The 27435-nt window shown below is 37.5% G+C and overlaps 1 protein-coding gene across 6 annotated transcripts; it reads left to right on the top strand.

The window, feature by feature from the left end:
* Nucleotides 1–3094: 3094 nt before the first annotated feature.
* On the top strand, nucleotides 3095–25800 carry LOC308692084 (cohesin subunit SA-2). Of its 6 annotated transcripts, none has more exons than XM_081367809.1 (32): nucleotides 3095–3211; nucleotides 4365–4445; nucleotides 4551–4635; nucleotides 4802–4966; nucleotides 5088–5184; nucleotides 5335–5411; nucleotides 5498–5569; nucleotides 5698–5902; nucleotides 5997–6148; nucleotides 6730–6803; nucleotides 6893–7016; nucleotides 7124–7219; nucleotides 8794–8873; nucleotides 9175–9282; nucleotides 9404–9521; nucleotides 10037–10154; nucleotides 10746–10849; nucleotides 10998–11090; nucleotides 11186–11272; nucleotides 11736–11936; nucleotides 12109–12185; nucleotides 13294–13381; nucleotides 13469–13549; nucleotides 14617–14709; nucleotides 15200–15377; nucleotides 17588–17733; nucleotides 21575–21676; nucleotides 22896–23050; nucleotides 23376–23504; nucleotides 23625–23830; nucleotides 24955–25012; nucleotides 25096–25800. In XM_081367809.1, exons 2-32 carry the CDS (start codon nucleotides 4405–4407, stop codon nucleotides 25196–25198), a joined length of 3513 nt encoding a protein of 1170 aa, XP_081223935.1. In that variant the 5' UTR covers nucleotides 3095–3211; nucleotides 4365–4404; the 3' UTR covers nucleotides 25199–25800. The 6 variants fall into 6 exon arrangements, with proteins under 6 accessions (XP_081223935.1, XP_081223938.1, XP_081223937.1 ...); XM_081367812.1 differs by having other exon boundaries at nucleotides 3113–3211; nucleotides 10797–10849; XM_081367811.1 differs by having other exon boundaries at nucleotides 3113–3211; nucleotides 11745–11936.
* Nucleotides 25801–27435: the final 1635 nt, after the last annotated feature.

The following is a 27435-nucleotide window of genomic DNA, read 5'->3' as shown; positions in this document are numbered from 1 at the left end:
TTTATTTACATCTCATGCCGCGGGGTGAATGAATGAACACAATGGAGAGGAGGAGGACCGCTGAAATGCGCCTTTGCAACGAGAGTGACAAACGCCCTTAATGGATAAATAAACGAATAAATTCAGCATTAATCATATAAATCTGTGTCACTGGTGCGATTATTACGGTGGCAATGGCTGCTGTGAGTCTGACGGATCCGCTTTGCAAACCATGTTCTTATCGTTCACATTTCAAAGGTAATGCCGATCTCTTCAATAACAGTTGCTTATTATTATTATTATTATTTATTTTTTTATGAAATGATCATCTGATTGAATATGAACACATTCATGCTTTATTTCTCGTTGTCTACAGTTGAGGTGTGTGTGAGGAAGCCCTTGATGCCCATTCACCTGAGCAGTGATCAGGTGGCACTGGAGATGCTGTGTCTCTGCAGCCAGCTGGATCTGTTGATCAGAGCTCAGGTCCATCAGGTGAGACACTTACACTGATGCTGAATATACCTGTGTGTTTCTCTCAACATTCAACAAAGCTAATCTACATTAGCAGTTTCAGGAGAATCTTAAACAGGACTCTAGTCCTGAGGAGTCTGAAAGTTTTAAGAGACATGGTAAGCTTAAGACTATACTGATGACAATAATAACTTTACTGTATTAGTATAATTGCTATCATACAACCTCTGAATCTGGTTGTGTCAATAGGGGCGGAGATAATAAATCAGATGAACCAATGCCTTGAACATTCGTCTGAACCGGTGCTTCAGCTTGAGGTATAGGCTAACTAACCACCAATTAACCATACGTCTTAACTCAGTTATGATTTTTGGATAATGTGTTCCCATTTATTTCCATTTCTTTAGGAACATTTGGAAGTTATGAATTTATTCTCTCTATTTCCTCGAGTGGAAGTTTATATGATACACGGAAGGCCTATTGACATGCTGGAAAAATCTCTTGCAGATGGTGAGACCACAGAAGTAGAATATTTGGCTAGAATGGTAATTATTTTGGAATGCGGTACTGTAACATTCACCACCCAATGGTTGAGACCATACCTGGGTAATAATAATAATAAACTTTATTTGTATTTCACCTTTTATACAAGAAATGCAGCTTATGTTGTTCTACAATAAAAAAGCATGACAATAAGCACCAAGTACTTAACATGAAAAAAGTACAAATACAATAATTACTATAAAGTAAGATTAAAAATAATATCCATTTCAAGAAAATATTAAATTAGCTGCCCTATACATAAAATGCATAACAAAAAAAGAAAGAAAACATAATAATAATACTAATAAGACAACATAATACATAGAATGCTTCAGAAATGTAATTAGCTAGTTTTTAGCATTCTTTTACAAACTGGATTCCTTAATACATGTATACTACATTTATATTAAAATGAACAAACATACATATTTAAAAAGTTCTAGAATCTCACATTTTAAGTGGAGGAAGATTTGATTTATTTACACATAGAAAATAGTGTTCTTTAATGAAATGCAGCAAAGCCCAGTAATCAGGTTCATTTAAAATGTTTCTACTTTCCAGCTTATTTTCCTTATATTGGGAGGCTGAACCAGCTGCTGGTTCTCAGTCAGCAGGTAAATGAAGATGTGAAGCATCTGGGGAGTCATAAGTACATCGCACATCAGCTATCAGCAATCTATGTGAGTTTATTTGACTTCATCTTCATTCACTTAATATTATCTATTCATAAAAAGCATAAAAAAAGTTTGATTCTGTACAACATTCAATTTTTTTTTTGTCTCTGTTACAGCAAGTGCTAAAGTCTTTCAAAGACAGCTTGCCATTATCCATCATAAGAAAGGATATTGAAGCCAATTTCAAGCAGTTGAAAATGTCTCTTTCGAAAGAGGATGGGTCCAAGCTGGATCCTCAGTTGCCAGCACATCTCTTGAGCTGGTGAGAGTGGTTTTGATTCCATTTGTTAGAATCAGAAGGAAGTAATCATGCATAAATAATGGATTTACTTTTCACAGGGTGTCAGAGTTAACACAAAACATTATATCAACGGTACTGGCACTCTCAGAAGAGCTCTGAAAGAGAATCTGTCTCTAACCTCTCCTGACAGCTGGATCCACAGTGCCTCAAGTGGATGGCGAGAAAATGTGAGAATAAAAGTGAATTCTCTCGAAAAATGATCATTTAGAGTGTTACTTGATTTTGTTCATCTGTATAAGACTGTGATAATGTTATACCTATCTATTTTTAAGACCTTGAAACATTGTTGTCATAAAGAAAAAAGTTTACATTCTGAGTACTACCACTTATGAGTAATTTATTTTAGCCTTCTTAGATATTTATTTAGCATTGTTTGCTCATGATTTCTGAGTTTTCATACATATAGAGGATTCTTTCTTTAAAAAAATGCAATAATGTTTTTTTTTATAATGCATCTGTATACTTGACTGTTGCACATCTTCTTCCCATTGATGAGTACTAGCAGTGATCATCAGCATTACATGTGTGATTTCATATCTCCACCCTTCTAATGTATAGTGTATAGCCTGGTCATTGTCACAAAATAAACTCAAACAAGGTGATCAGGAGAAGCGGATATGTTGGTTAACAGTAAAAATAAGAAAGAATATGTATATATATATATATATAACTTTATTAATAAAATAAGCATACATTTGTAATATATATATATATATATATATATATATATATATATATATATATATATATATATATATATATATATATATATATATATATATATATATACTGTATATATATATATATAATTGAGTCCAGAATGCTGCAGAATCAATCAGCTGTGAACCTTCTGAATCTCATTTATTATATATTAGACTGTTTTATTACATATTGAAATTAATTTTATTTGTCATAGTTAATTATTATACTGTAGCCTGCCTATACTTTCATAATATTATCACTTTAAAATACTGTATAAATAAAATATATACGTCTTTATATTCATTTAAGCAGTTTATGAAAAATGCTGTTTAAATCAAGTTATTGCTATATTATATGCTGAAGTTATGTTTTCTTTATGCTGAAGTTATACAATATAGCCTACCTCCCATGGGCTGACGTCAGACGTACAGCGCGCTCTCGTTGACGTGCACGCGGCTATGATGAACTGGGAAGTAGCCTAATCTATACGTGCAGACAGTTTACATTAATCTTCCAATCCAGATGACGACTGTCACTGGTAAGATTCATAAAGCTGTATTTGCGTTTTTGCATAATTTTCGTGATATATAGGCTATATATATATACATAATAAACAGAGAGGTCAACAGACGCTTATATCCCGATTATCTTTTCGTTGCTTATTGGTTTAAATAACAAACCTAATGGCATGCAAGGTTTGTTCTTAACCTAACAGCAACGGTTTGCACCGTTCAAACATTCAAATGAATGAAACTGCAGGCTCTTCTCATTTGAGGCTTTTGTTATAAAATGACACAGTAAGAGAGGAATGAGAGATTTTTGACTGACACTCAAACTAGCGAATCAGTTTTTTAGTTTTGTTTTGTTGACGTGCATCTCAGCCAATGGCATCCAAGAAGAGGTCACTTTGTCACTTAATGCTTTTTTGATGTGTTTTCCGAGTCTATGTTCAGGTATGTATCAATGAAAATCGAAGTGAAACGTTTTTGAAATATTTTGACAAACAAGTTGAACGTTTGCATTTACTGGTTGTTGTAAAAATCACGGAAAATCGCTGCAAGAGCTCGTGTTTAATCTTTTTATCTAGCTTCTGTGAATATAAAACATATGAAAGCAGTGAGCTTTGTTATCATTAACAGTAATAGATTATACTATCGTATCTTACATAGGGGCTTTCAAATATTACCTTATATTAACAATGGTAGTCAAAAGGTTGTGATCCACTCCGTTACATAGTATTAACACTGACACTTTTATCCTGAAAAGTAGCCTAACTCTTTTAAATGTATTAAAAGAGAGTATTTAAGTGATAATAACACTGTTAAACTATAGTGTATAATCATTAAATATAATAAGTAAAATGAATTGTAATATGTAATACATTTACAAATTCAGAAGGTTCACAGCTAGTTGTATTTAATTCTGTTGTACTGTAATTGCATATAATCTCATTTGTTATATATAGATAGTAAAATAATAAATACAAAACTGAACTGTGTAAATAAAATGCAAAGACGTGTGATCTCTTTCTAGATGCATGATGTTGCATTTTATTACAAATTGCATATAACAACATTTTCGTTGATTGGTGTGTAACAAATAGTAGCAACATTATTGTCAGTGATATAGGAACATTGAAGTGCTCACATGATGCTCACTTTTATAATTATTTTTCGTTTGTTGTAATACAGAAGAGCATCAGTTCCTAGTCCAACTATGATCTAAGAGGAGATGATAGCAGAGCCAACTTTACTGTCCAGATCGGTGCAAAAGTGAGACACATGAAAACTACCTCTGCATTCTTTTTAAAATTACATTATATATTTATGGTGTGCTGTGTGTACATAGAAACAACTGCCTGTGCATCCTGTTTTCAGAGAGAACTCAGTAGTCGACGTCTCTTCCTGTGCATCGGTGCATCACGTCTCAAGTGAGAGAAATGAAAACAGACAGAAGACTGTGGTAAGAGCTACCACTCCTTTCTCTCAAAAACTAAAACACACACACACACACAAAAAAACCTTACAACAGGTTACATCTCATAGACTTTCATTATAGCACAGACAATTTCCTTTGAGATATACTGTAAGATCAGTTGTAATCTGGTAGTATTTTTTATTGTGTTCAGAGAGGAAAGAGGAAAGCCCGGGAATGCTCTGAAAATGCCAAGCGAAAGCGTTCAAAGAGCAGTAACGGCAGCCTGGGCAGAGCAGAGAACGAACAGCTCAAAAATGGAGATGTGGAAGCCGTCACCCTGTTTGAGGTGGTCAGCATGGGCAGGAGCGCCATGCAGGTACATCCATCTAGATCAGCCCTGTTACAGATACATATTTGGGAGGTCACAAAGTTCTATTCAGGTCATATAAGTTTAAACAAATCTATATTATATGGATGTTTGGTCTGTTTTGTGCAAGGCTGTGGTGGATGACTGGATTGATGCGTACACCGTCGACAGAGACACAGCACTGCTCGATCTCATCAGCTTCTTCATCCAGTGTTCAGGATGCAAAGGCAACTGTGCTCTCTTTCATAATAGTATCTTTTTAAAATAGTGGACAATTTTGATGGTCTTGGTTCATTTTTAGTGGTTTAGTTTTTTTTTGTGGCTTGTATCTAACAAATATCATAGTTCAGGATGTGAATGCTATGTGTGTTTTGTAGGGATGGTCACAGCAGAGATGTTTCAGAGCAAACAGGATACCGACGTCATGAGTAAAATGGTGGAAGATCTGGATGAGGTTAGACATTCAGCATACTCATCATTGAATGCTTTGCCATGTTCTTTGCTCTTACTGATGACTTATTTGCCTTTATTTAATCACAGGACACGGGTTTACAATTTAAGAAGTTCCTTGCATTTCCGTGGATTTTAACTGTCACGTGGCCTCTTGACATGGTACGGTTTAAGAGTATTCATTTCTTTAAAAAATATCTTACTGACCCCAAACTTTTGAATGGTAGTGTATATTACAATTTAAAACTAAAGGTATTTTTACATCTCTGTCATCTCTCCATCCTCCTCAGGACAGTGGCGAGTATCCCCTCATCATGTCCGGCTTGTACTGGAAGAGGTTTCGTTCACACTTCTGTGAGTTCGTATCGGTGCTAGTGGCCCAGTGTCAGAGCTCTGTCATCTTTGATGGCTACCTCTTGAACACACTCATTTCACTGCTGACAGAGCTGTCCGATTCCAGAGTTCGCGCTTTCAGGCACACCTGTACGCTAGCAGGTAAGTTCCCCTCTGAACATTAATTCCCCTTGACCTGAACCACACGCATATCCCGAATGCTGATGTTTTGCCACTGTTGTGTGTGTCTCTGCAGCAGTGAAGCTGCTCAGCGCTTTGGTGAATGTGGCTCTCAACCTCAGTGTCAGTGTCGATAACAGTCAGCGGCTTTATGAGGTTGAGCTGGCTAAGATGGCCAGCAAACGGGCTTCTCAGCGGCTGGACAGGATCCAGAGAAAGATCAGTGAGGTTAGACTGTGACAACAAGAGTTCAACATTTCTATACATAGTTCTTTCTGAAGTCCAAGTGTGAGTAAAATTTTGGTTTGGTGAGTAAATAAAACTATAGATATACATATATGTTTTAAAAAAAATACATGTTTTGAATTGTATATGATACTCTGACACTCAATGATGTAAGTGACATGTACAATTCAAACCATCATACAGATGTCTGCTAACGACAGTACATGACTTGCACTTCCAATAACTTTTAAGATACCCAAGGTTTTTATTCAATCACCAGACTTGTGTTGACTTATACTGTAGGTGGAATAGTATAATATACAAATGATATAGACTAGCATTCAGAAGTTTGGGATTGGTAGGATTTTTAAATGTGTGAAATGTTTTAAAGAAGTCTCTTATGCTCACCAAGGCTGCATTTATTTGATCTAATAACAGTAAATCCTTTTATTCAGAATCCTTGGTGAATAAAAGCAAAGAAAGTCCTACTGACCCCAAATGTTTGAATGGTAGTGTTGATGTACAGGAAACAATATATGATTACACAAAATGTGAATAACCAACAAATTACTTTCATTCCTCAGTTACAGGACAGGAAATTTGAAATTGAGAACATGATGGATGCCATTTTCAAAGGAGTCTTCCTGAAGAGATACAGGTAATCTTTAATTCAACCACACTTATAGCCCTTACATCCTTGAAAAAAAGAAAAACCTTGTACCATTATCACTGTGTGGTGAATTTCAGAGACGTGATTCCTGAAATCAGGGCGATCTGTATGGAGGAACTGATGGTGTGGATGAAGCTGTATAGTTCTGTGTTTCTGAACGACAGCTACCTGAAGTATGTGGGATGGATGATGCATGACAAGGTGGGTGACCCAGTAGTGTAGGGTTTACAGAACAGTTTAATTTTCCGATTGTTGTTGATGAGTTGAGTTGATTTTTGACCATGTTTTATTTGTTGTATATTCTGCAGCAACCTGATGTGCGTCTGAAATGTGTGCTGGGTCTACAGGGACTTTATCAGGACCAAAGTAGTTCCAAAATGGACCTTTTTACGATACGGTTTAAGGTAACAACTGCTTCCACATTCTTACACTAGTTGTGTCACAATTAATGCTCTATACACTATGTAACCGTGTAGTGTATGCATTTTTTATGGTTATTTTGTCATGGAAGTCTGATAGCACCTACTCCTCCTCTGTGCACTGAAAGCTGTGACAGCTGAGTGAATTAAGTGTCCAACATGCCACACTTCATAATTTCAGTTTATTAAGTGCATCATCTGGGTATTAGAAGTGCACTTTTATAATGTTAACACACTACTCACACTGTTTATACTACAAAATGGCATAGACTTAGCCTGGCTAACGTCAGACCTCGTCTCATTGAGACGTGGTCTGGGAGCCACATGTTCATTTTCTCGTATTTGAGGCGTGGTTTACGAATGCCCAGAGCCGTTTATTGGGCGCTACGAATGTCTATCAAATGCGCCTGTACGTAGCTCATAGCCAATCGTTTCATTTATACCAGATGACGTATGTAGAGCGACAGAAATTCGACGAGGAAGAAGACGAATTAAACTTGCGTTCTAAACTACTCAGAACACTATCTAAGGCTGCATCGAAAGGTAACTTCGCGTCTGATGCCATGTTGGATCCATAGATACAAACATACTGCTTCGGTGTGTCGCATAGACGTCGTAATCGTCTTGCTGCTTCCTCCCCGTTCTGTGATTGGTCCCCTCGCTGAGGGGAAAATCTGGTCCATGGAATCCAGGCTGCCTAGCAGCGTGAATAAAATCGCGCTGTGCACAAGGCAGCATGGGGAAACCCAGGCTACCATAGACTAGTGTGTAAGTGCAACAATTTGAATACATCTCATGTCCTAACGAGGCACAATAACATAAAATTTCTAGCTAATTTGTCTGTGAACTTTACACAAAAATGCTGTACATCACGCCACAATCACAGCCAATTAGAACATAAATGATTTCTGATATACAGTTTTGTGCAGCACAGCTGAATGGATCAGGGATGTTGGAGTGGAGTTACTCAGCATGATGCCATAGAAACCAAGCAACTTACAAAAGTTCAGCTTGTTGCTGTTGCCCGTGATTAGGACAAAATCTCAAATGAACATGACTGTATTGTGTATTTATCACATATCTGGTTAAGACACCGTGACCGTTTTAAGCTCAAATCGTTTCTGAGAGTAACTTCTGTAAAAAAATAAAGTTGGAGAGTTGTTTACTGGCTGTAAGTTTGCCCTCAAACTCTTGCAGTCATGCTGTTTTGCCCAAACTTCTCACATGGAAGCAGTCTGTAAGCTTTTTTGGCAGTATGTAAGTTCAGGTCCAGTGAAGCTATAGTGGGACAGCAGGAGGGCAGGATTGCTGATTGACAGGCTGGAAAGCCCCTCAGGTTTTGCCTTGGGCTCACTGGCCTGATGGCTTCCCACAGGACCCCACCCTCACCATAGCCTCAATAACGACAGCAAGTACATTAGCACAACCGTAATTTAAAGAGCTGCTTAAGTGCATCGTGGGTCTCTAACTCAAGTCCTATTGTAGGTTTTTGCGAGATTGCTCTCAAAGCGGGTAGTTAAAGTGTTTACATGAGCGATTGACTCCTGTTTCTGTTGAAGGAGAGGATGATCTCTTTGACTCTGGATAAAGACCATGAAGTGGCCATACAGGCCGTGAGATTGCTCATGGTCATGTCCCAGTAAGTATCTCCCCCTTGCTCCTCATGCTGACTATTCCTCATAAAGTGTGATCATCCAAACTTTGACTTCTCCTCTGCAAAGCATATTCGTGACTGTTCCTCAGTTTCCTCAGCTTTCCTGTAGCTCAAACAGTAGAGCGTTGGCGCTTGCAACGCCAGTTTCATGGACTTGATTCACAGGGAAAGCAAGAACTGATAAAAATGTAAAAATGTGTACCTTGAAATGCAATGTAAGTCGCTTTGGATAAAAGCGTCAGCCAAATGCTTAAATGTAAAATGAAATTATTCCCTTCTGTGCCAGATCCTGTGAGGATGTTCTGAGTCCTGATGACCATAAGAACGTCTTCCAGTTTGTGTACTGCTCTCACAGACCTCTAGCTATCACTGCGGGAGAATTCCTCTACAATAGGTATGTGTTGATTGTCTTTGACTGCTTATGAGTCGTTCTACAAAAGCCCATTCCCATTTGTCTCCCATATGTACATATGTGTAAATTTTGGTGTAACATGGTGTAATTTCTTTGCTCTTAGGCTGCTAAGTAACCCTGAATTATCAAGGCCCAGAGAAGGAGCCTCCGATCAGGATAGACACAGAGAGTTAGTCTTAGCCAGAGTGCGATCCCTTATCCACTTCCACACTGAGAGCAAGGTTTGTTAACTCCAAGTGTGTTTTTGTTTGTGTTTTTAACTTAAAAATTGCATATTGTGAGTAGTGAATGGGCACAAGCAGGTGTCTGTGTGGGCAATAAACATTTAAATCGAAATAAACTTTAAATAAAAAATTTAATTAAATAAAAAAATTAAATATAACCTTTTTTTATGGTGCAATAAAATAAAAAATAAATATGAATACTAAATTTGAAAATTAAATAATTCCATGCTGTCTTTTTTAAACATTGGGATTATCACAAAGATCTCTATGATACATGTGGACATTAACCAGTCATCTAACTCAAGAATGTGTTCTGTGTTTACTGTAAGTGGCCTTAGCTATCATTAACACATCCAGCATGTTTTTGTTGTTGTGTCATTGAGAGAAAGGACAGGAAACGATTGAAGAAGAGAGAAAAGTGGGATATGGAAATAACCCCAGCCATAATTAAACATGGGTCAGAGTTTTGTGATTTTAAAATAATGATTTTAGTTCTCTCCCTTGTGTTATAGCTGCACCAGCATGTGCTGTACCTCGTTGATAGTCTGTGGGACAGTGCTGGAACTCTGCTGAAGGACTGGACCGGTCTTACCTCACTGCTCTTACCTCACACGTCCTGTCAAGAACAAGGCTAGTACGCTTTAACAGCTTACCTGCTTAGTACACCTTAGCAGAAATGTTTATCCTTTAACTAATGTCTACAATTAAATATAAAGCTACTCTATTTTTAATATTCAAACTACACTGTAGAAATAAATAATAAAAATAAAAATAATTGATTGCTATCCAGAATGATCTCCGCTGGTTGAAACCCACTGTTAGAAAACAAACTGTCACTTTTTTGTGCGGTGCCTATATATTTGATTGTGTATGTATATGAAGTCAAGTCAAGTCAAGTCAAGTTTATTTATATAGCGCTTTTCACAACACAGGTTGTATCAAAGCAGCTTCACAGTAATAAATTAGAACAATACATCAATGTTTGTTTCTAGTGGAACGTCTACGTTTGGTAATGCTGATCAATAGTATCGTTGATTGATTAATTAAATTAAATATCCCCAAATATCCCCAACTGAGCAAGCCAAAGGCAACAGTGGCAAGGAACCGAAAAACTCCATCAGGTGACCTAATGGAGAAAAAAAAACCTTGGGAGAACCCGGGCTCAGTCGGGGGCCAGTTCTCCTCTGGCGTTTATGAACTAGAATGTTTTATGAACCGCAGCTCTGAGCAGTGCTGAGGAAGCCTTTGTGATTGAGCTCATGTTGGCATCAGTCAGGCAGGCTGCAGAGGGTCCACCTTTGTCGGGGAGAGGAGCAGGTAAAAAGGTGAGACTTTATTTTGAATCTCTCATTTAGATACTTTCATAAGATGGCGCTGATTTAACAGGGCTGTCAGATATATTTTATTTTTATTTTTAGACTCCAGCCATTCACTTTCTTACAGATATCTTACATTATCTATATTTGTTTTTAGGTGATAAGTACTAAAGAGAAAAAGTTGCAAACTGATGCCTGCGCTACACTCACTGAACACTTCATTAAAGTGCTGCCTGAGCTGTTATCTAAGGTAAAAGAATAATAAGTGCACTGTTCATTTTACCATGACTGCTTCCCCATATACTGAGCACAGCTGATCACCTGATATCTAATCACATACTCTAGTACTCAGAGGATGCTGAAAAGCTGACCTCCTTCCTAAGAATACCTCAGTTTTTCCAAACGGACACCTGTGATCTTGAAAACTCACAGGTGAGTGTTTGTGTGTCATCTGATGCACTGATGACTTCACTACATAAAATAATAAATCTAACATAATAAATCTGTATAAAAACAGTATTATTGTGAAATATTATTTCAATTTAAAATACTTTTTATATTAATTATTTTTAAAATGTAATTTATTCCTGTGATGACAGCTGAATTTTCAGTTGCCATTACTCCAGTGTTCAGAGTCACATGATGACGTGCATTTCTGATGATTTGGTGCATTTCTTATTATTATTAATGTTGAACACAGTGATAATTTTTGCATTCATTTGATAAATACTTATTTTTATAACATTACAAATGTCTTAAATGTCAATTTTGTCTTGCTGAATTTGATTCATTTCTTTCAAAAGAAATCTTACTGACCCCAAACTTTTGAACAGTAGAACAATATAACTGTATCTAGAGCACTTCTCTTTTACTTTTAATGTGCATTTTGGTGTAGTATGTGCAGGCATTGCTGGCTGAGTTGGAGGCTGTGGTGGCCAGACACACAGACACAGGACTGCTGGAGACGGCTGCTCGTTCTTACCAGAGCCTCTGTGCTCAGGATTCTCCCTGGCACTCCCTGGCCCGACCCACCTTTGACCGCCTCATCCAGCACTGGACAAACACACTGGGAACATGGTTAGAAGAATCACTGAGTGTGAGTATACTCAAAGAACCATAAACTATGATAGCCAGGGCTAGATGCTCTTTTACAAGCTTTACCAGATTCATAAATGGATTTTATCTGGATCTTGACATGAAAAAATAAATAAATAAAAATTCTGACATTGATTTATTGTGACTGTACCTTTTTGTGTCTGTATCTACAGAGCGGTTGTTTCACTGCAAGCGAGGACAACACTTTGGAAATTCTGTCCACACTGAAGAAACTTACTGCGTTCAACATGTAAGCAGTTTCTGTTAGTTTATTCTATCCACATATGCACACTGCAACACTTGCGATAATCACATTCTATTGTAAAATCTAACGCACTCATTCTGTGAGTTTTACACACCCTGCTAACAATGATATGTTCTAAGAATGTTTTCCTAACGTTCCCATTAGGTTATGAAAATGTTACTTTATACATTCTGCAAACATTCAAAAAAGTATTTTTTTCCCCCCTGGTTTCAAAGACAAGGCTTAAAGGTGGTATCAGTGATTTCAGGACCAAAAATATTTTTATCACATTCATCTAATCTTTCCTAACGATCCGCTAGCTGCCCGCCCCATAAGCATGCCGTCAAAAAAACGCGTCTCTTTAGGCAGCCTAGGCCCTGAGATCTGCACACAAAAACAAATGGTTTAGCCAAACACTCAAAACCAAAACAAATAGTGTTCCAACCAATCACCGACAGGGGGAGGGTGTTGTGAGGTTTTGAGCCAGCTTTTTCTTCAGCTCTGACTTCGCGTGCAGCCGTGCACGAGCACAAAACCTCACAACACTCTCCCCCTGTCGGTGATTGGTTGGAACACTATTTGTTTTGGTTTTGAGTGTTTGGCTAAACCATTTGTTTTTGTGTGCAGATCTCAGAGCCTAGGCTGCCTACAGAAACGCGTTTTTTGACGGCATGCTTATGGGGCGGGCAGCTAGCGGATCGTTAGGAAAAAAAAAAAAAATTTTAAATTTTAAAACCACCTTTAAGCTTAGTCCCAGACTAAAATGCATGTTTGAGCTGTTTTAACGGATATCTTAAAATATGTCACTGCCAATGTTTTGTCTCAAGATGCAGACAAGTAATGTTTTTTTCTAAGGCACATTTATAAAAGATACTTAAATGTCTTAATTAAGCTAAGGCCTAATCCTGGCTTAATCTAAGCCCTGTCTATGAAACCAGGCCTTTATGTTTTAAGAACTTTTTTTTGGTAATATGAATGTTCTGGAAATGTTACCAGGATGTGCTTTTAATTGCACCATTAACAAGTTCAGTTAAGAACTATACACAGAATTATTCAAAATATGCTCTGTTTCTTTATGTGACTTATTGTCTGTTGCTTTATCAACTCTGTCTAGTGCTCAGGATCTGTCTAAATGGAGCCTTTATGAGCTGGGGACCAAACTACTGGAGGTGGAGATAAAACATGGCGGTCTTCCCATGGAGGTGACATTATTAGCCCTGTACCGAACCACCTAGCACCTATATCATTCTTTTTTCCTGGTTCGTCTTTCTAATTTGTAATTCTCGTAGGTGACGGTTGAGGCTCTGCGCTGTATGTGCAGCTGTGTTCTGTGGAAGCTCAACACCTTTGGAGAAGGTGTGACCTCCAGGGTGAGCCATATACCTTTCTCTTTCACTCTGATTGGAGCGTGACTGCTGTCAGAGATGGCCAATATCATGCTTAGAATGGTAATATCTACATGTACAGACACACGCACAGAGTTTTCCCTTGGGCGATTAATTAATCAAGCATTTTTAAGCATGCGAGACTGTCTGTCTACAGAGTTGCCATATGATCCATCACGAAGATCCGTGTCCTTTAAACCTGCCACATTACATTTCAGATATCAACACAGAGGCTCTATGGGTATGTCTAGCGGATTTTAATAAGTGATAGAAAGCGATTGATCGTGAGTCTTTAGTAAAAAGTAGATGTTGGTGATGGATTGTAGGGGGCGTAATGGTTCGCTGTTGTGTGAACATTTCAACTCTAATAGCAGGGCCTTTTATTAGACCTATATTTCCATGCAGTGCACGGGGTAATCATATCTCCCCAACTCTAACCTTTATGCAGTGAAATATTGGCGGCCAATAAGACTGCTGTAGGTAAGAGGTGCTCAATGCTGGCTCAGGAATGGCCGCTTGCTCCTCTGGCCTCGTCATCAATAACTGACAGCGCAGGCGGCAATTTTTTGGGCCCAGGCGGCAGCTCGACTCAATCTGCAATTCTAATATCAATGGCGACCCGAGGTAAGGGGGCGGGGGAAGACGTGTTCAGCATAAAATTGGGATGTATGTCGGTTTCAAAAAGAGTCATTTAGCTGAATTGACATTACGACTACGTGGGATGGAGGAACCGATCCGGCACGTCCACCTCGGAGCTCCACGTGAACATAATTATGAAAGAATATTTTACACACGAGTCTGGCGGCGCTGCTCGCAATGACGCTTTCATCAGTCTACATCAGTTAGAGCCCGCTGTGCTTCTTTCCGTTTCTGCTATTTTGCGTAATTATACTCTGCTCATTCCTGTCGCTCAAAATTCATGACTTTTCCCCCTAAATGTCAAAGCTTTGTGTACTTTCTCAATCAATATGGTCATAAAAACTGCATGCATTATAATTAAATAAAAAAGAATTGTCGTTGTTATGGATGTGTGTGCTTGTGTGTGGTTTTAGGAGTCCTCCCTCCAGCAGAGAAACCAGCTACGTGCGTTCTGTGAGAAATGCCACCGCTGTCTCTCGCACGCTGAGCAGCTTGTACGAGAGCAAGTGAGCATCACGTTTGTCTCTCTGTTCATGGCGTGCCACTCGGTTCAGCCTTTTCTTCAAAGTGGATTATTCCAAACACATCAGAGCGTATTGTCTGTGTGTTAAGCAGTGGCGCGTGTGCCAGTGGGCCGATGCGCTGGCATTGTTTGAATCCTATTTGTTTTGACTTTAATTTCTTGCGGAGTGCCCTTGGCACCTGCGTTGTGTTTTAATGAATCCTCACTCCATGCCAGGGCAAGCTGACAGCAGAAAAACACTCTGATTGAAACTAAACCTAATGAAAGTTCCTGGCAATCTGTTTATTTTAAGACTGCTTCGAACTGTCAATGTTTTCAGGGAACTGATGTCACATTTTTAATCAAAAATAATTAATCACATCAATTATTTATGCCAATTACAGTAGAATTATAGTAGATTTTTTGTTATGTTGTCTAATTGATATCACATCTGTTGATCAGGCACTGTCTGTTTTATGTTGTTTTTCACAAAGGCCTTCATGTGTCTGAGTGACGTTCTCATAGCTCATAATTACCAGCTTCAGATGTGGGATTCGTCTGCAGGCACTCCATTGCTGTACACCCCTGATCCCAAACTCCAGAAAGCTCTTCTTTCCTTCGTCCTGGAGCATGTCTTCACCAGCCCTGAGCTGGACACCCACAGCAGTAAAGGTTCTCTTCCCTTTTCATTTACAGTAAATCATAGGGTCCTTGTTTGGCCTGTGCTCTGCTGTGGGCTGACATGTGGACGGCCTCAACAGATCCAGCGTTGCCTTTTAGATCCGATCTTGAGGTGTCTTTGAAAATACGCACAAAACAGAAAACTTTCATGTTGTTGGAACTCAATGACGCATTCAATGTGGGGTTTGCTCACAGAATGGTTCAAAATTAACACTTACCAAGTGCTAAATACAAGTAAAAATGGCTCTTCAAAGTCATTGAAATGGTGAAATTGCTTCCCAATTGGCCATTAACTTTATGAGCTACAGTATCTGACTAGTGTGGAGTTCAAATCAAACGTCTTTTAAAGAAAACATCTGATGCCTATTTTTTTAAATCTTTTTTTTTTTTTTTGGTGGAAAATGTATCCCTATAATATTATCTAGATCAGAATACCTAAGGTATCATAAAATTCTGCCATTAAAATTCACTGGGCCCGGGACAAACTTTTAATGTGTGGGTGCGGGCCCCCCTCTCCCCTGGGCCCAATTAAGCCACCGAGACGAAAACATGAGGAACAAAATCACAACGGCTCTTGATGCTTTTGTGACAGACGTTGTTTCCCTGAGAGACAGAGACTGTCTCATTCTATATATGATGCTCTGAGTGACACAGTGACATGTGCTGTTTGTCAGAAATATGTAAGGAAAAACAGCTACATAATTCATATTTCATAATGTTATATATTCATAATATGTTGTTTTGTAAAAAAATCTATAAAATAGCAAAATATAGTTATTATGCTGCACAACTGTTTCAACATTAATATTAATAATAAGAAAAGTTACTTGAGCACCAAATCTGCATATTAGAATAATTTCTGAAGGATCACATGACACTGAAGACTGGAGTAATGGATGCTGAAAATTCAGCTTTACCAATACAGAAATAATTTCTAAATATATTCAAATTGCAAACAGTTATTTCTGTAATGTAATTTCACCATAGTACTGTTAATTATATTTTTGTTCAAATACATGCAGCCTTTTTGAGCATAAGAGACTTCTTACCAACTGCAAACTTTTGACACACACACACACACACACACACACACACACACACACACACACACACACACACACACACACACACACACACACACACACACACACACACACACACACACACACACACACACACACAAACACACTTGAAAGAACATACAAAGGTGTCCTGATAGATCAGAGTAGTCTCAAGTTCACCAGCAGATGGCAGTCAGTCACTACACCAGCCAATGTCAGGCTAAAATAATCACATAAAAAACTCCATCAGCCTCATTCTCCCTCTATTACTCTTGCAGAACACAGTATTTGTTCGTGGTTAGTTAATCTAATTGCACCCGGACCTTCTCACTGACCTATCAAACATGCCTCTGAATAAAGGAGTGTAAGTCCAAAAGATAATGCATTATGATAATAATCCATTATGATATTATTACTTGAGATCTTACAGAAGTTGCGCTTGTAAATGAACAGGTAATTAGATCTGAACAGAACCTTGTGAAATTATATTTAGAAGTCCACACGAAATACAAGAAGCTTTGGTAGGCATATACAGAAGGACTACATCTACTGAAAAATCAATATTATGTCTCCTAGATTAGTTTTTATGTTGTTTTTGGTCTTTGTGCTGCTTTAAGACAAACACTAGCAGCATATGAGATAACACCAGAATCTGTGGTATTTGATTAGAAATCAAGTATGACTGAAGCAAATCAGATCAATTCTATAAATATTTCAGAGAGTCGTCAATTCGCGCTGGCACAAATTCTTTACCGCTTGAAAAATGCAATATAAGCTTTTGCTGGTAACATGTAATAAAAAGCAATTTAGTTATTGGATTTTCTTCACGTCACTAATGCTGTTATGAAACCTCTCTATTAAGTGATGGCTTCAGGACCAGGAAGGACGACGATAGACACATTCTGTTTCCAGAGCAGAAAATGTTGTTAACTTTAGCTCACCTCAGGAAAGCATTTCATTTATAAGATTTGAGTATCATAATTGTACCGCTCTCTTATTGAATCTGCTCCTCTCTGTTTCCCCCTGTGTCTCTCTCTCTCTCTCTCTCTCTCTCTCTCTCTCTCTCTCTCTCTCTCTCTCTCTCTCTCTCTCTCTCTCTCTCTCTCTCTCTCTCTCTCTCCTCTGTGTCTGTCTGCGCAGTCACAGTCAGTGAGAGTGAGTGTGGAGAGGGACGGCTGGAAGACTTGCACCGGAGGAGAAATCTTCTGGCATCATACTGCAAGCTGATAGTGCACAGTGTACTAGAGATGAGCATGGCTGCTGAGGTTTTCAAGCAGTATGTGAAGGTACATATGACACTTCACTCATCATTCAAGTTTCTTGCCTCTCTCGCTTTAAAGTAAACTCTGCCCACGGTAAACACCAGCTCATAACTAAAGAGATGAGCAGAGATCTGTTAATCAATTAGATCAATATTTTTATACTAATCTGTAGTTTTTACCTCAATATAAGGTCTACAGAAAAGCACAGTAATTTGGTGGGCCTCTAAAACATAGCACCACAAGGTGCATTCAACAGGAAATAACAGTTCACTGGAAATTTTACTTTTATTAATCTCAGAACAACTCATAACATTGTAGTTAAAATAAATGATAATATATATATATATATATATATATATATATATATATATATATATATATATATTTTTTTTTTTTTTTATTATTATTATTATTATAATACATTTATTTACTTTAATATAAAAACTCAGAGCTGTTATCTTGGAAAAAGGAGGTTGCAAAAAGTATTTAATAAAAGGGAAAAGGGGGCAAATAATTGTTCCCAACATGTTTTGGAGAAAAACATTTATTTCATAATGTGATTTTCCCCCCACTTTCAATTCTTTTACTTCAATGAAAGGTAAAGTTTTTTTTTTAAATAAAATATCAAAAGGATTAAGAATGCAGATTTATTTTTTACAGCTATCTTTGATCATATTTACCAAGGGGGCAAATAATTCTGACCAGCACTGTACATATTTTAATATTGTTATTAAAAATATGTAAATTATTTTATAGTATTATATATTAAAATACTATAGTATATATATTTACTTTATTATACATATTTTAATATTATTTAATATATATTACTTATTTTTATATGACTAAATATATTAAATACTATATATACTTTATACTATATATGAAGAGTTCAGATGCAAAAGCCTCTAAGTGCCATCTGAAATTTTCTTCTAGAATGATCATTTTTATCAAGCTCGTATATTTAAGTTCAGTAATTTCACTTAAATGACAATTAATAGGTAATTTTCATTGCCATTTACTTCAATATACAAGCTTGATAAAAATTATCATTCTGGAACAAAATTTCAGATGGCACTTAGAGGCTTTTGCATCTGAACTCTTCATATACATTTAAATATATAAAATATATATAAATAAGTACTACTTATTTTATATTATTTTATGCATATTAAATGCTATATTTTTTTTTTGTAAAAACTAAAAAAAAAAAATCTATTTAGCATAATAATAATTGGATTAGGCTGAGTATTTTTCTTAATATACACTCACCTAAAGGATTATTAGGAACACCTGTTCAATTTCTCATTAATGCAATTATCTAATCAACCAATCACATGGCAGTTGCTTCAATGCATTTAGGGGTGTGGTCCTGGCCAAGACAATCTCCTGAACTACAAACTGAATGTCAGAATGGGAAAATAAAGGTGATTAAAGCAATTTTGAGCATGGCATGGTTGTTGGTGCCAGACGGGCCGGTCTGAGTATTTCACAATCTGCTCAGTTACTGGGATTTTCACGCACAACCATTTCTAGGGTTTACAAAGAATGGTGTGAAAAGGGAAAAACATCCAGTATGCGGCAGTCCTGTGGGCGAAAATGCCTTGTTGATGCTAGAGGTCAGAGGAGAATGGGCCGACTGATTCAAGCTGATAGAAGAGCAACTTTGACTGAAATAACCACTCGTTACAACCGAGGTATGCAGCAAAGCATTTGTGAAGCCACAACACGCACAACCTTGAGGCGGATGGGCTACAACAGCAGAAGATGGTCTGATGAGTCTCGATTTCTGTTGAGACATTCAGATGGTAGAGTCAGAATTTGGCGTAAACAGAATGAGAACATGGATCCATCATGTCTTGTTACCACTGTGCAGGCTGGTGGTGGTGGTGGTGTAATGGTGTGGGGGATGTTTTCTTGGCACACTTTAGGTCCCTTAGTGCCAATTGGGCATCGTTTAAATGTCACGGCCAACCTGAGCATTGTTTCTGACCATGTCCATCCCTTTATGACCACCATGTACCCATCCTCTGAAGGCTACTTCCAGCAGGATAATGCACCATGTCACAAAGCTTGAATCATTTCAAATTGGTTTCTTGAACATGACAATGAGTTCACTGTACTAAAATGGCCCCCACAGTCACCAGATCTCAACCCAATAGAGCATCTTTGGGATTTGGTGGAACGGGAGCTTCGTGCCCTGGATGTGCATCCCACAAATCTCCATCAACTGCAAGATGCTATCCTATCAATATGGACCAACATTTCTAAAGAATGCTTTCAGCACCTTGTTGAATCAATGCCACGTAGAATTAAGGCAGTTCTGAAGGCGAAAGGGGGTCAAACACAGTGTTAGTATGGTGTTCCTAATAATCCTTTAGGTGAGTGTAATGTGTATATGGTGTGAAGTTATTCAAGTATGAGATGTAGGTGATCTATTCTTTTGACTGTGTTCATAACTGGAGCTTGTAGGCTTTGAATTTACGAGCTAATATGCAGAATTCACAGTGCTGTGTGTTATTGTATTTGTGTGTGTTTGACACGCTGACATGTTTGGAATGCCCGCATGCCTCGGCCAGGACAGAGCAGCCAACGTTCTCTTAGCAACATTTTTCCTGATGAGGCGTTCAAAGTGAAAACGACGACTAACACACACACATTCCTACTCTGAATAACAGCTTTCAGAGTCAAATAACGTAAAGTTGGTGTGCGTCACAAACCCCTAATTTGAATAGCTTCATATCAGTAATAAGCAGTCACTTCTTTTAACTGTCTGACATTGCCAACTTTCACAACCAATTAGAGCGTCTTAAAAGAATGTTTTAAAGCAAATAGAGGGTAAAAATGGAGGTTGATGTTTGGCAATAGGGGTTCCATAATGTTTAAACATTGAATGGAAAGATTCTACATGTCAGATATACTGCCGTTCAAAAGTTTGGGGTCAGTGATCAATAATACTTTTATTCTGCAAGCACACATTACATTGATCAAAAGTGCCATTTACTGTATTTGCTGTTATTTCGAACATTCTATTCAGCAAAGAATCAATGAAAAAATGTATCATGGTTTCCATAATAAAGTCAAAAACACCAAAAGTAAACCTTAAAAAAGAAGTGTTCCTTGAGCACCAGATCAGCATAGAGTGATTTCTGAATGATCATGTGACACTGAAGACTGGAGTAAAATGCTGAAAATTCAGCTTTGCATCACAGGAATAACAAATCAAATAAACGCAGCCTTGGTGAGCACAAGAGACTTCTTTTACAAACATTTAACGATCTTACTGACCCAAAACCTTTGAACAGTAGTGTGTAATGAACTAAAACCCTAACCCCATAGACGGGACTTTGACTCGTCATTTCAGAAGTCCTGGAGTCAGTAATGCATAACCAGAAGTTCATCTACCTTGAAAAGTAGTCCCACCTCAACAGGGATCAATAGACAACTACCTTAACTCTTTATATAGCTCAGTTATTTTCAAAAAGAATTCATGTAATTGCTTTAACAAAAATCTAAATCTCCGGTCAACTTTCCCCATAGACGTTCATTGCATAAGTGCTGTTGTTTTGAGGGACTAGTAAAAAATTATTATGTGGTAAAATCTCAAATAGTTTATAACCATGAAGATTCCTCTAATAATTTCATGGAGTATGATACAATACATGAAACAACCTCTCGTGACTAATAGGCTACACTAGACCAGAGTCTTTTCTTGAGACTGAGAGCCAGACAGACTTATGGGTAATGTGCACTCAGTATGCCACAGGCTTGCATTGCTAGTCGTGAAGCCATATGGCAGACATGTTGCCACATCGAGCGTTCTTCACAGCCCGTATCGCTCACTGCTGTCATTTCTCCCCTTCAGTACTACAATGACTTCGGCGACATCATCAAAGAGACCCTGAACAGGACACGGCAGATGGACAAGATCGAAAGCGCGCGCACGCTGGTGCAGTGCCTTCAGCAGGTATGGAGGGTTCTCTGTCATGTGACGTGCCTCTGTGTGCCACATCTGCTCAGCCGACTGTCCCAGGCCCCTGCGCTCTCTGCTCCCTGCAGCTGTCGACACCTCTGAGACACAATGAGTCCACTCTCCCACTGTCCCATCATGCTCTGTGTGGAATGTTCTAGCAGCTCTTCCACTCCTTGAATAGCTTAATAGTTGGTTGTGTGCTGACGGAGGAAATGGAAGCAGTGCTCACACACAAACTCATGCACAGATCATTAGACTTTGCTTTTGTTTTAAAAAAAACACATTTATTTAATTTAAAAATTGCACACATTGTTCTGTTTTGAAAGAAGTCTCTTATGCTCATCAAGGCTGCTTTTATATGATCAAAAAATCAGTGCATAATACATCTAAAATAATACGTATTTCTATATATATATATATATATATATATATATATATATATATATATATATATATATATAAACTTTATTTCTGTGATGGCAAAGCTGCATTTTCAGCATCATTACTCCAGTCAGCGTCACAAGATCCTTCAGAAATCATTCATATATAATGATTTGCTGCTAAAGAAACATTTCTTATTATTATCAATGTTGAAAACAGTTGTGCTGCGTAATATTTTGGAATATTCAAGATTTTTGAAGATTAGAAACAGAATTTTTTTGTATTCGTTTTTTCAGTCTTGACTCTTAACTGTCACTTTTGATCAATTTAATGCAGTTATGTAAATGTGTAAAAAGTGCATTTTAGATAACAATGAAACTTGGACTCTTTAAAAATATTTATTTGGACCATAGTATCTTATAATATAACTACGTCTATGCTGCTCCATGATTTAAAAATTATTCAATATTATTATTTATTAAATAATTTTATTTATTAGTATTGCTCAAAATTTGTGTAATTAAAACTATAAAGTGAAAATGAATCTTGTATCATTAATTATTATTTAATTAATACTTGATCTGACCAATGTCTTGTGACTAGTGAAATTAACCATGTGTGTTCGTTATATATCAGAATTAAATCAGATTTCTCATCCCCACATGAATATAATGAATGTATTTTGTATGTTAATATGCAGCAAATAAATATGTTTTTCCCCCTCTCTGAACTGAGGAAAGTAAAGCTGCAGTATATTTTGATGATCATAGGAATTACACAGAAATAAGGGCAGATTTGATATAGGCTGTATCCTGTGAATGTGTGTGTTCAGTTATACCTGAGGCTGAAACAGGAGCAGGACAGAGGAAACACATGCAGCTCCAGGGTTCAGACCTACAGCAGCATCAAGGAGCTGGCCAGACGCTTCTCGCTCACTTTCGGATGGGACCAGATCAAATCCCGCGAATCCCTGGCCATGATCCACAGGTACGGCGGTCCACTCGACTGACTCAGCTTCTGACTCAAGTGTCGAAGAAGTTCACTTCAGATGGCGGCCATAGTGATATAGCCAAAACCCAAATGATTGCTAAGTTTGTCCTCGAATAAAAATAGTTACGTCAAGATGCTGCACTGCATGGCTTCATTTAGCCAGTACATAAAAGTCTCATCCTTGGTTATTTCAGTGCTGAGGATTAATTTAGTCAGCTGCAGTCCTGGTCTTATATTAGAATTCAAATATAGATGGACAAGAGAAGGAATATTGAGGTCTTAAAAGGAAATGTCCTCTTGCTAGTATTTGTTCTTTGTGCAGGGACGGCATTGAGTTCGTTTTCAAAGGATTCGTTCAGCAGTCTGAGAAACACTCTCCACCGTACATCTCATACCTCACCATCCTCAGCGAATTCTCCGGCAAACTGCTCAAACTCGACAAGAAGACTGTGTAAGTCTTAAAGCTAAACCTAAAGGAATTCCACACATATGACATTTTGCCTCAGTCTCTTTATTTGCTGAAACCATCTCACTCATGCCAGTTAACATAAACGGGTTATCTCCGCTCTAGCTACAGTTATCTGCAGAAGTTTGCTGGTGAGCAGGTCATCAGTAACAGAGAGGAGAGCTGGATGCCGTTGATCTACTACAGAGCATCTCTGATGGGCACGGCTGAGGGAGAAGATGCCACGTCCTTCATCAGCTCGGACACCAACAAACAGCCCTCCCTCACCAACCGCTCCAGATCACCCTCCATCAAACAAGTCAACTCTGAGGGTGAGACACCTCTGAGCTCCAGGGTTATAGTAATGCAATTTACTTCAGTAAATATTATGCTCAAAAGTCATGCTCAAAAGTTTACATACACCTTGCAGAGTCTACAAAATTTTAATTATTTTAACAAAATAAGAGGGATCATACAAAATGCATGTTATTTTTTGTTTAGTCCTGTCCTGAATAAGATATTTTACATAAAAGATGTTTACATATAGACCAGGGTGATATAGGGGTGAAAACATTTTGAATTTGAAGATCAAGGTAAATTGTACTTAATTTGTCTTCTGGGAAACATGTAAGTATCTTCTGTTGCTTCCGAAGGGCAGTACTAAATGAAAAACAATTGATAGTTAAACAAGATAAGAAAAATTTGGACATCTTCATCCTGTTCAAAAGTTTTCACCCCCCAGTTCTTAAAGCAACACTAAGGAACATTTTTTACCTTAAAATAATGTTTCCAAAATCGTATCAGTGGTTCAAGTTGTAACAGGGTGAAAGGCACTTCTGGATTCGCTTTGCAGCCCTATATCTGCTATAACCACACCATGCAAGTTTGCCAAACCGGGTCGCGTTTCTATAGTTCGAATGAGACATAAGAAAACTACAAATTTGACTTGCTTTACGTCAAGCGTTACAATAGTCATTATTTAGTTTTCCTTCGTTTCTGATGTCGCAGTACATCATACTTTCATGAAATCATGCAACATACTCTACCTTGTCTGTGGACATTGTTCATTCCAAAGCCGGTGCTAGATAAACAGCGAGTGTGCGTGCGACAGTAGGCTGCGGGCGGCGAAATTATTTATGACAGCGGTAATTCCGCTTCCAACCTGTAGGGCGACCGCAGAGGAAAAGTTCCTTAGTGTCGCTTTAATGCGTCATGTTTCCTTCTGGAGCATCAGTGTATGTATATTATTTATTTAAAAATTTTAGATGACTTATAGCTTGTCATGCTTCAAAGTTCTTACAAGGAGGTAAAAAAAAATAACTCCGCTCTAGTCCTTTTGCTATAGTAAATATTTTGTCAGACAATATATCTGTGACTTATCTGTATTGGTTACTAGAGTTACTAAGAACAATGTATTTTGTAATGTAAAGTTTATTAAAATCTATTTTTTTAACAGGGGACCAAAGGTTTCTTTCACCATCGACAGAATCAAAAGGAAACAAGGTTTTGAAAAGGTGAGGTCAATAAACACTTATTGACAGTCTGGACCTGTCAGTCATTTGAGTAACACACTATTGTATTTTTCTTCCATGTGTAGCTGTGAAGACTCAAAGGTCCAGCGGAGCAGCAGTCTCGTGTCTGATAAAGGTCCAAGGAGCAGTGATGAGGTGGATGTTGACATTGTAGATATTGATGTCTAATGGTGTAGTTCACATCTGTCATCATGGATCTGTTTTTGTATTTGCTGTCTTTTGTCAGTATTGCATTATGTCCTGTACATGTAAATTGTGCCATTTAAAATGGCAATACAGTAATAATCATGATCAGATTCAGAACTAGTATGGTGGTGCTGAAATATTTTGTAAAGAATGAAAATACATGGTGCATTGCTGTTGCTAAAATGTTTAGCACTTAGCCTATGGGCAGAATGCACTCAAATCGACTTGATTTTAAAAAACTTACTGTATTGCTAAAATTAATAAAATTGCAGTATGAACCGTCAATCTTTTTTTTTTTTTGTCCTATGTATTGCCCTGTGTACTTTAAGACCACATGTTTTTCTGCATATTTCTGAATCATAAAGTGTTTGCCTTCATTCGGGTATTTAAATAAGTTACAGTTATGTTGTAAATTGAGGATATGCAGCTATATTTTTTGTCATTATGTAATATACACATTTCCCACCCCTTTTTTATATTTGTAGTAATTAAATATTGGAAGGGAGTCCATAGTCACTTCCTAAATCTTTCAAACAAATTTGTCTTGAAGAAAATGAACCGTTCATTATAAACACTGTTTTCAGAGGTGTGACTGCATTGTTTTTAGTTAGCAAACATTACAGTTTTACAATTGCTAGAACCCATTTCTCAATACTTAGGCCACTTTTTCAAAACTATTCATACAATGAGCACAACGGTAGCCTATGTGGGCTAAACTGTGGATTATTTTGGCACAAGACACATCGAATGACTGCATCTTTCAAATGAAACAAATTTTCTCACTCACTAAAACTCTTTGAACCTACAGGCCACACTTACATCAGCCACGTTTCCATTACCCTTCAAATTGCGCAAATTGAAATTGCGAATTGAAAATACGCTCAATGGAAACACGTCAATTTCGCAAAAACTCCCATTTATCGCAAAAAAGTTTTTGCGCTCGCATGAGGTGGTTTTTCAGGCAATTCGAAAAAGGAATATTTCGCAAAACGGCAATGGAAACAGTTTTTGCGCATTTACAGGTCACCTGACTTAGAAGGCGCGGTGTGTTTGGACTGAATACGAGACAGTTCTTGAGAAGAAAGAATGACAGAAATACTGGATTCTAAACCTCAAAGAAATGCCACAATCAAGATCTCGGAGCAGAAATGAGGGAGAAACACCCAGAAACTCCTCATATGTACCGCTCACAGTATAAGGGTCTTTCCTTGCCATTAATGCTTGGATAACATGCCTACGTTTCCTTCCATTAATAAAAATAACGTCTACGTGGCTGCGATATATATAAACTTACCAACGTCCGTTGCCATGATTTTTGGAATGACTTATCGCGAGAGGAAAAAATTACGTTTTAGTCGCATAACATCGGTTAATGGAAACGCCGTCATTTCGCAATAGCTTTTTGTCAATATTTAGAAAAAATCGCAAAAGTTTTGCGCAAATCTTTAATGGAAACGCGCCTATTGACATACTCTTCTCAAAACTTTTAGGTTGCACTTTATTTTACAGTACATGCACGTATCTAAGAAAGTACTGGGTAATATAAGGTAACTACGTGGGTTAAGGCTCGGTTTAGGTGTAGGTTCAGGGTTAGTGCCTAGTTAAAACCCAGTTATTGTAATTACTTAGTAACGTACATGGGGAACAAGACTGTAAATGTGCTACCAACTTTTAAACAAGTTCAAAACCTAAAAATGCTAAATTGAATAAGAAAGCAATTTCTACAGTAATACCGTATTGAAATATATTCTAAATGTAAAAAAAAGAAAAGAAATGCTATCAAAACAATTAGATGTAGTTGAACACCTACACGTGTGTTAGTCTTTAAATTTCATTACTTTGTATACAAAAGGAGGCAATTTAGGAAAAATGTTGTACTGTGATGTAAACATGGACCATGTTACATCCCTGCTGAAAAATCCAGTATTATCCCGCATGAATTCCTTGTTTGTGGACCAGCATAGTCATGCTGTTCTCAAGCAAAAATGAGAACCGGAATATGCTCTTCTGTATGCTAATGCCATGAGCTCCACTATCAAGAGAGATACTGCAGCAGGATTTGGATTATACCCAACAACTGATTAACTTTATATCAAGTGAAAGATCATTCCACTTTTTTATGTCAATACAAGTATTATACATAGTGTCTGTCAATGTTTTATGAGTGACAAAGTGTGTTTGTTGGATGACAACCTTTGCTAATGTTATGGAAGAATGAG

The sequence above is a fragment of the Scardinius erythrophthalmus genome, assembly GCF_964197995.2.
Source record: "Scardinius erythrophthalmus genome assembly, chromosome: 6".
In the NCBI taxonomy this organism is placed as follows: Eukaryota; Metazoa; Chordata; class Actinopteri; order Cypriniformes; family Leuciscidae; genus Scardinius; species Scardinius erythrophthalmus.
Note: the sequence above shows the minus strand (reverse complement) of the source record. Positions and strands in the feature narration are given on the sequence as shown.

What these genes read in the sequence shown, in the direction of transcription:
- LOC308692084 (XM_081367809.1), top strand. Translation starts at nt 4,405, where the DNA reads ATGATAGCAGAGCCAACTTTACTGTCCAGATCGGTGCAAAA. An exon ending in TTGCTCATGGTCATGTCCCA is followed by an intron (nt 8,874 to 9,174) that starts GTAAGTATCTCC and finishes CTTCTGTGCCAG; the next exon opens with ATCCTGTGAGGATGTTCTGA. An exon ending in GTGATCTTGAAAACTCACAG is followed by an intron (nt 11,273 to 11,735) that starts GTGAGTGTTTGT and finishes ATTTTGGTGTAG; the next exon opens with TATGTGCAGGCATTGCTGGC.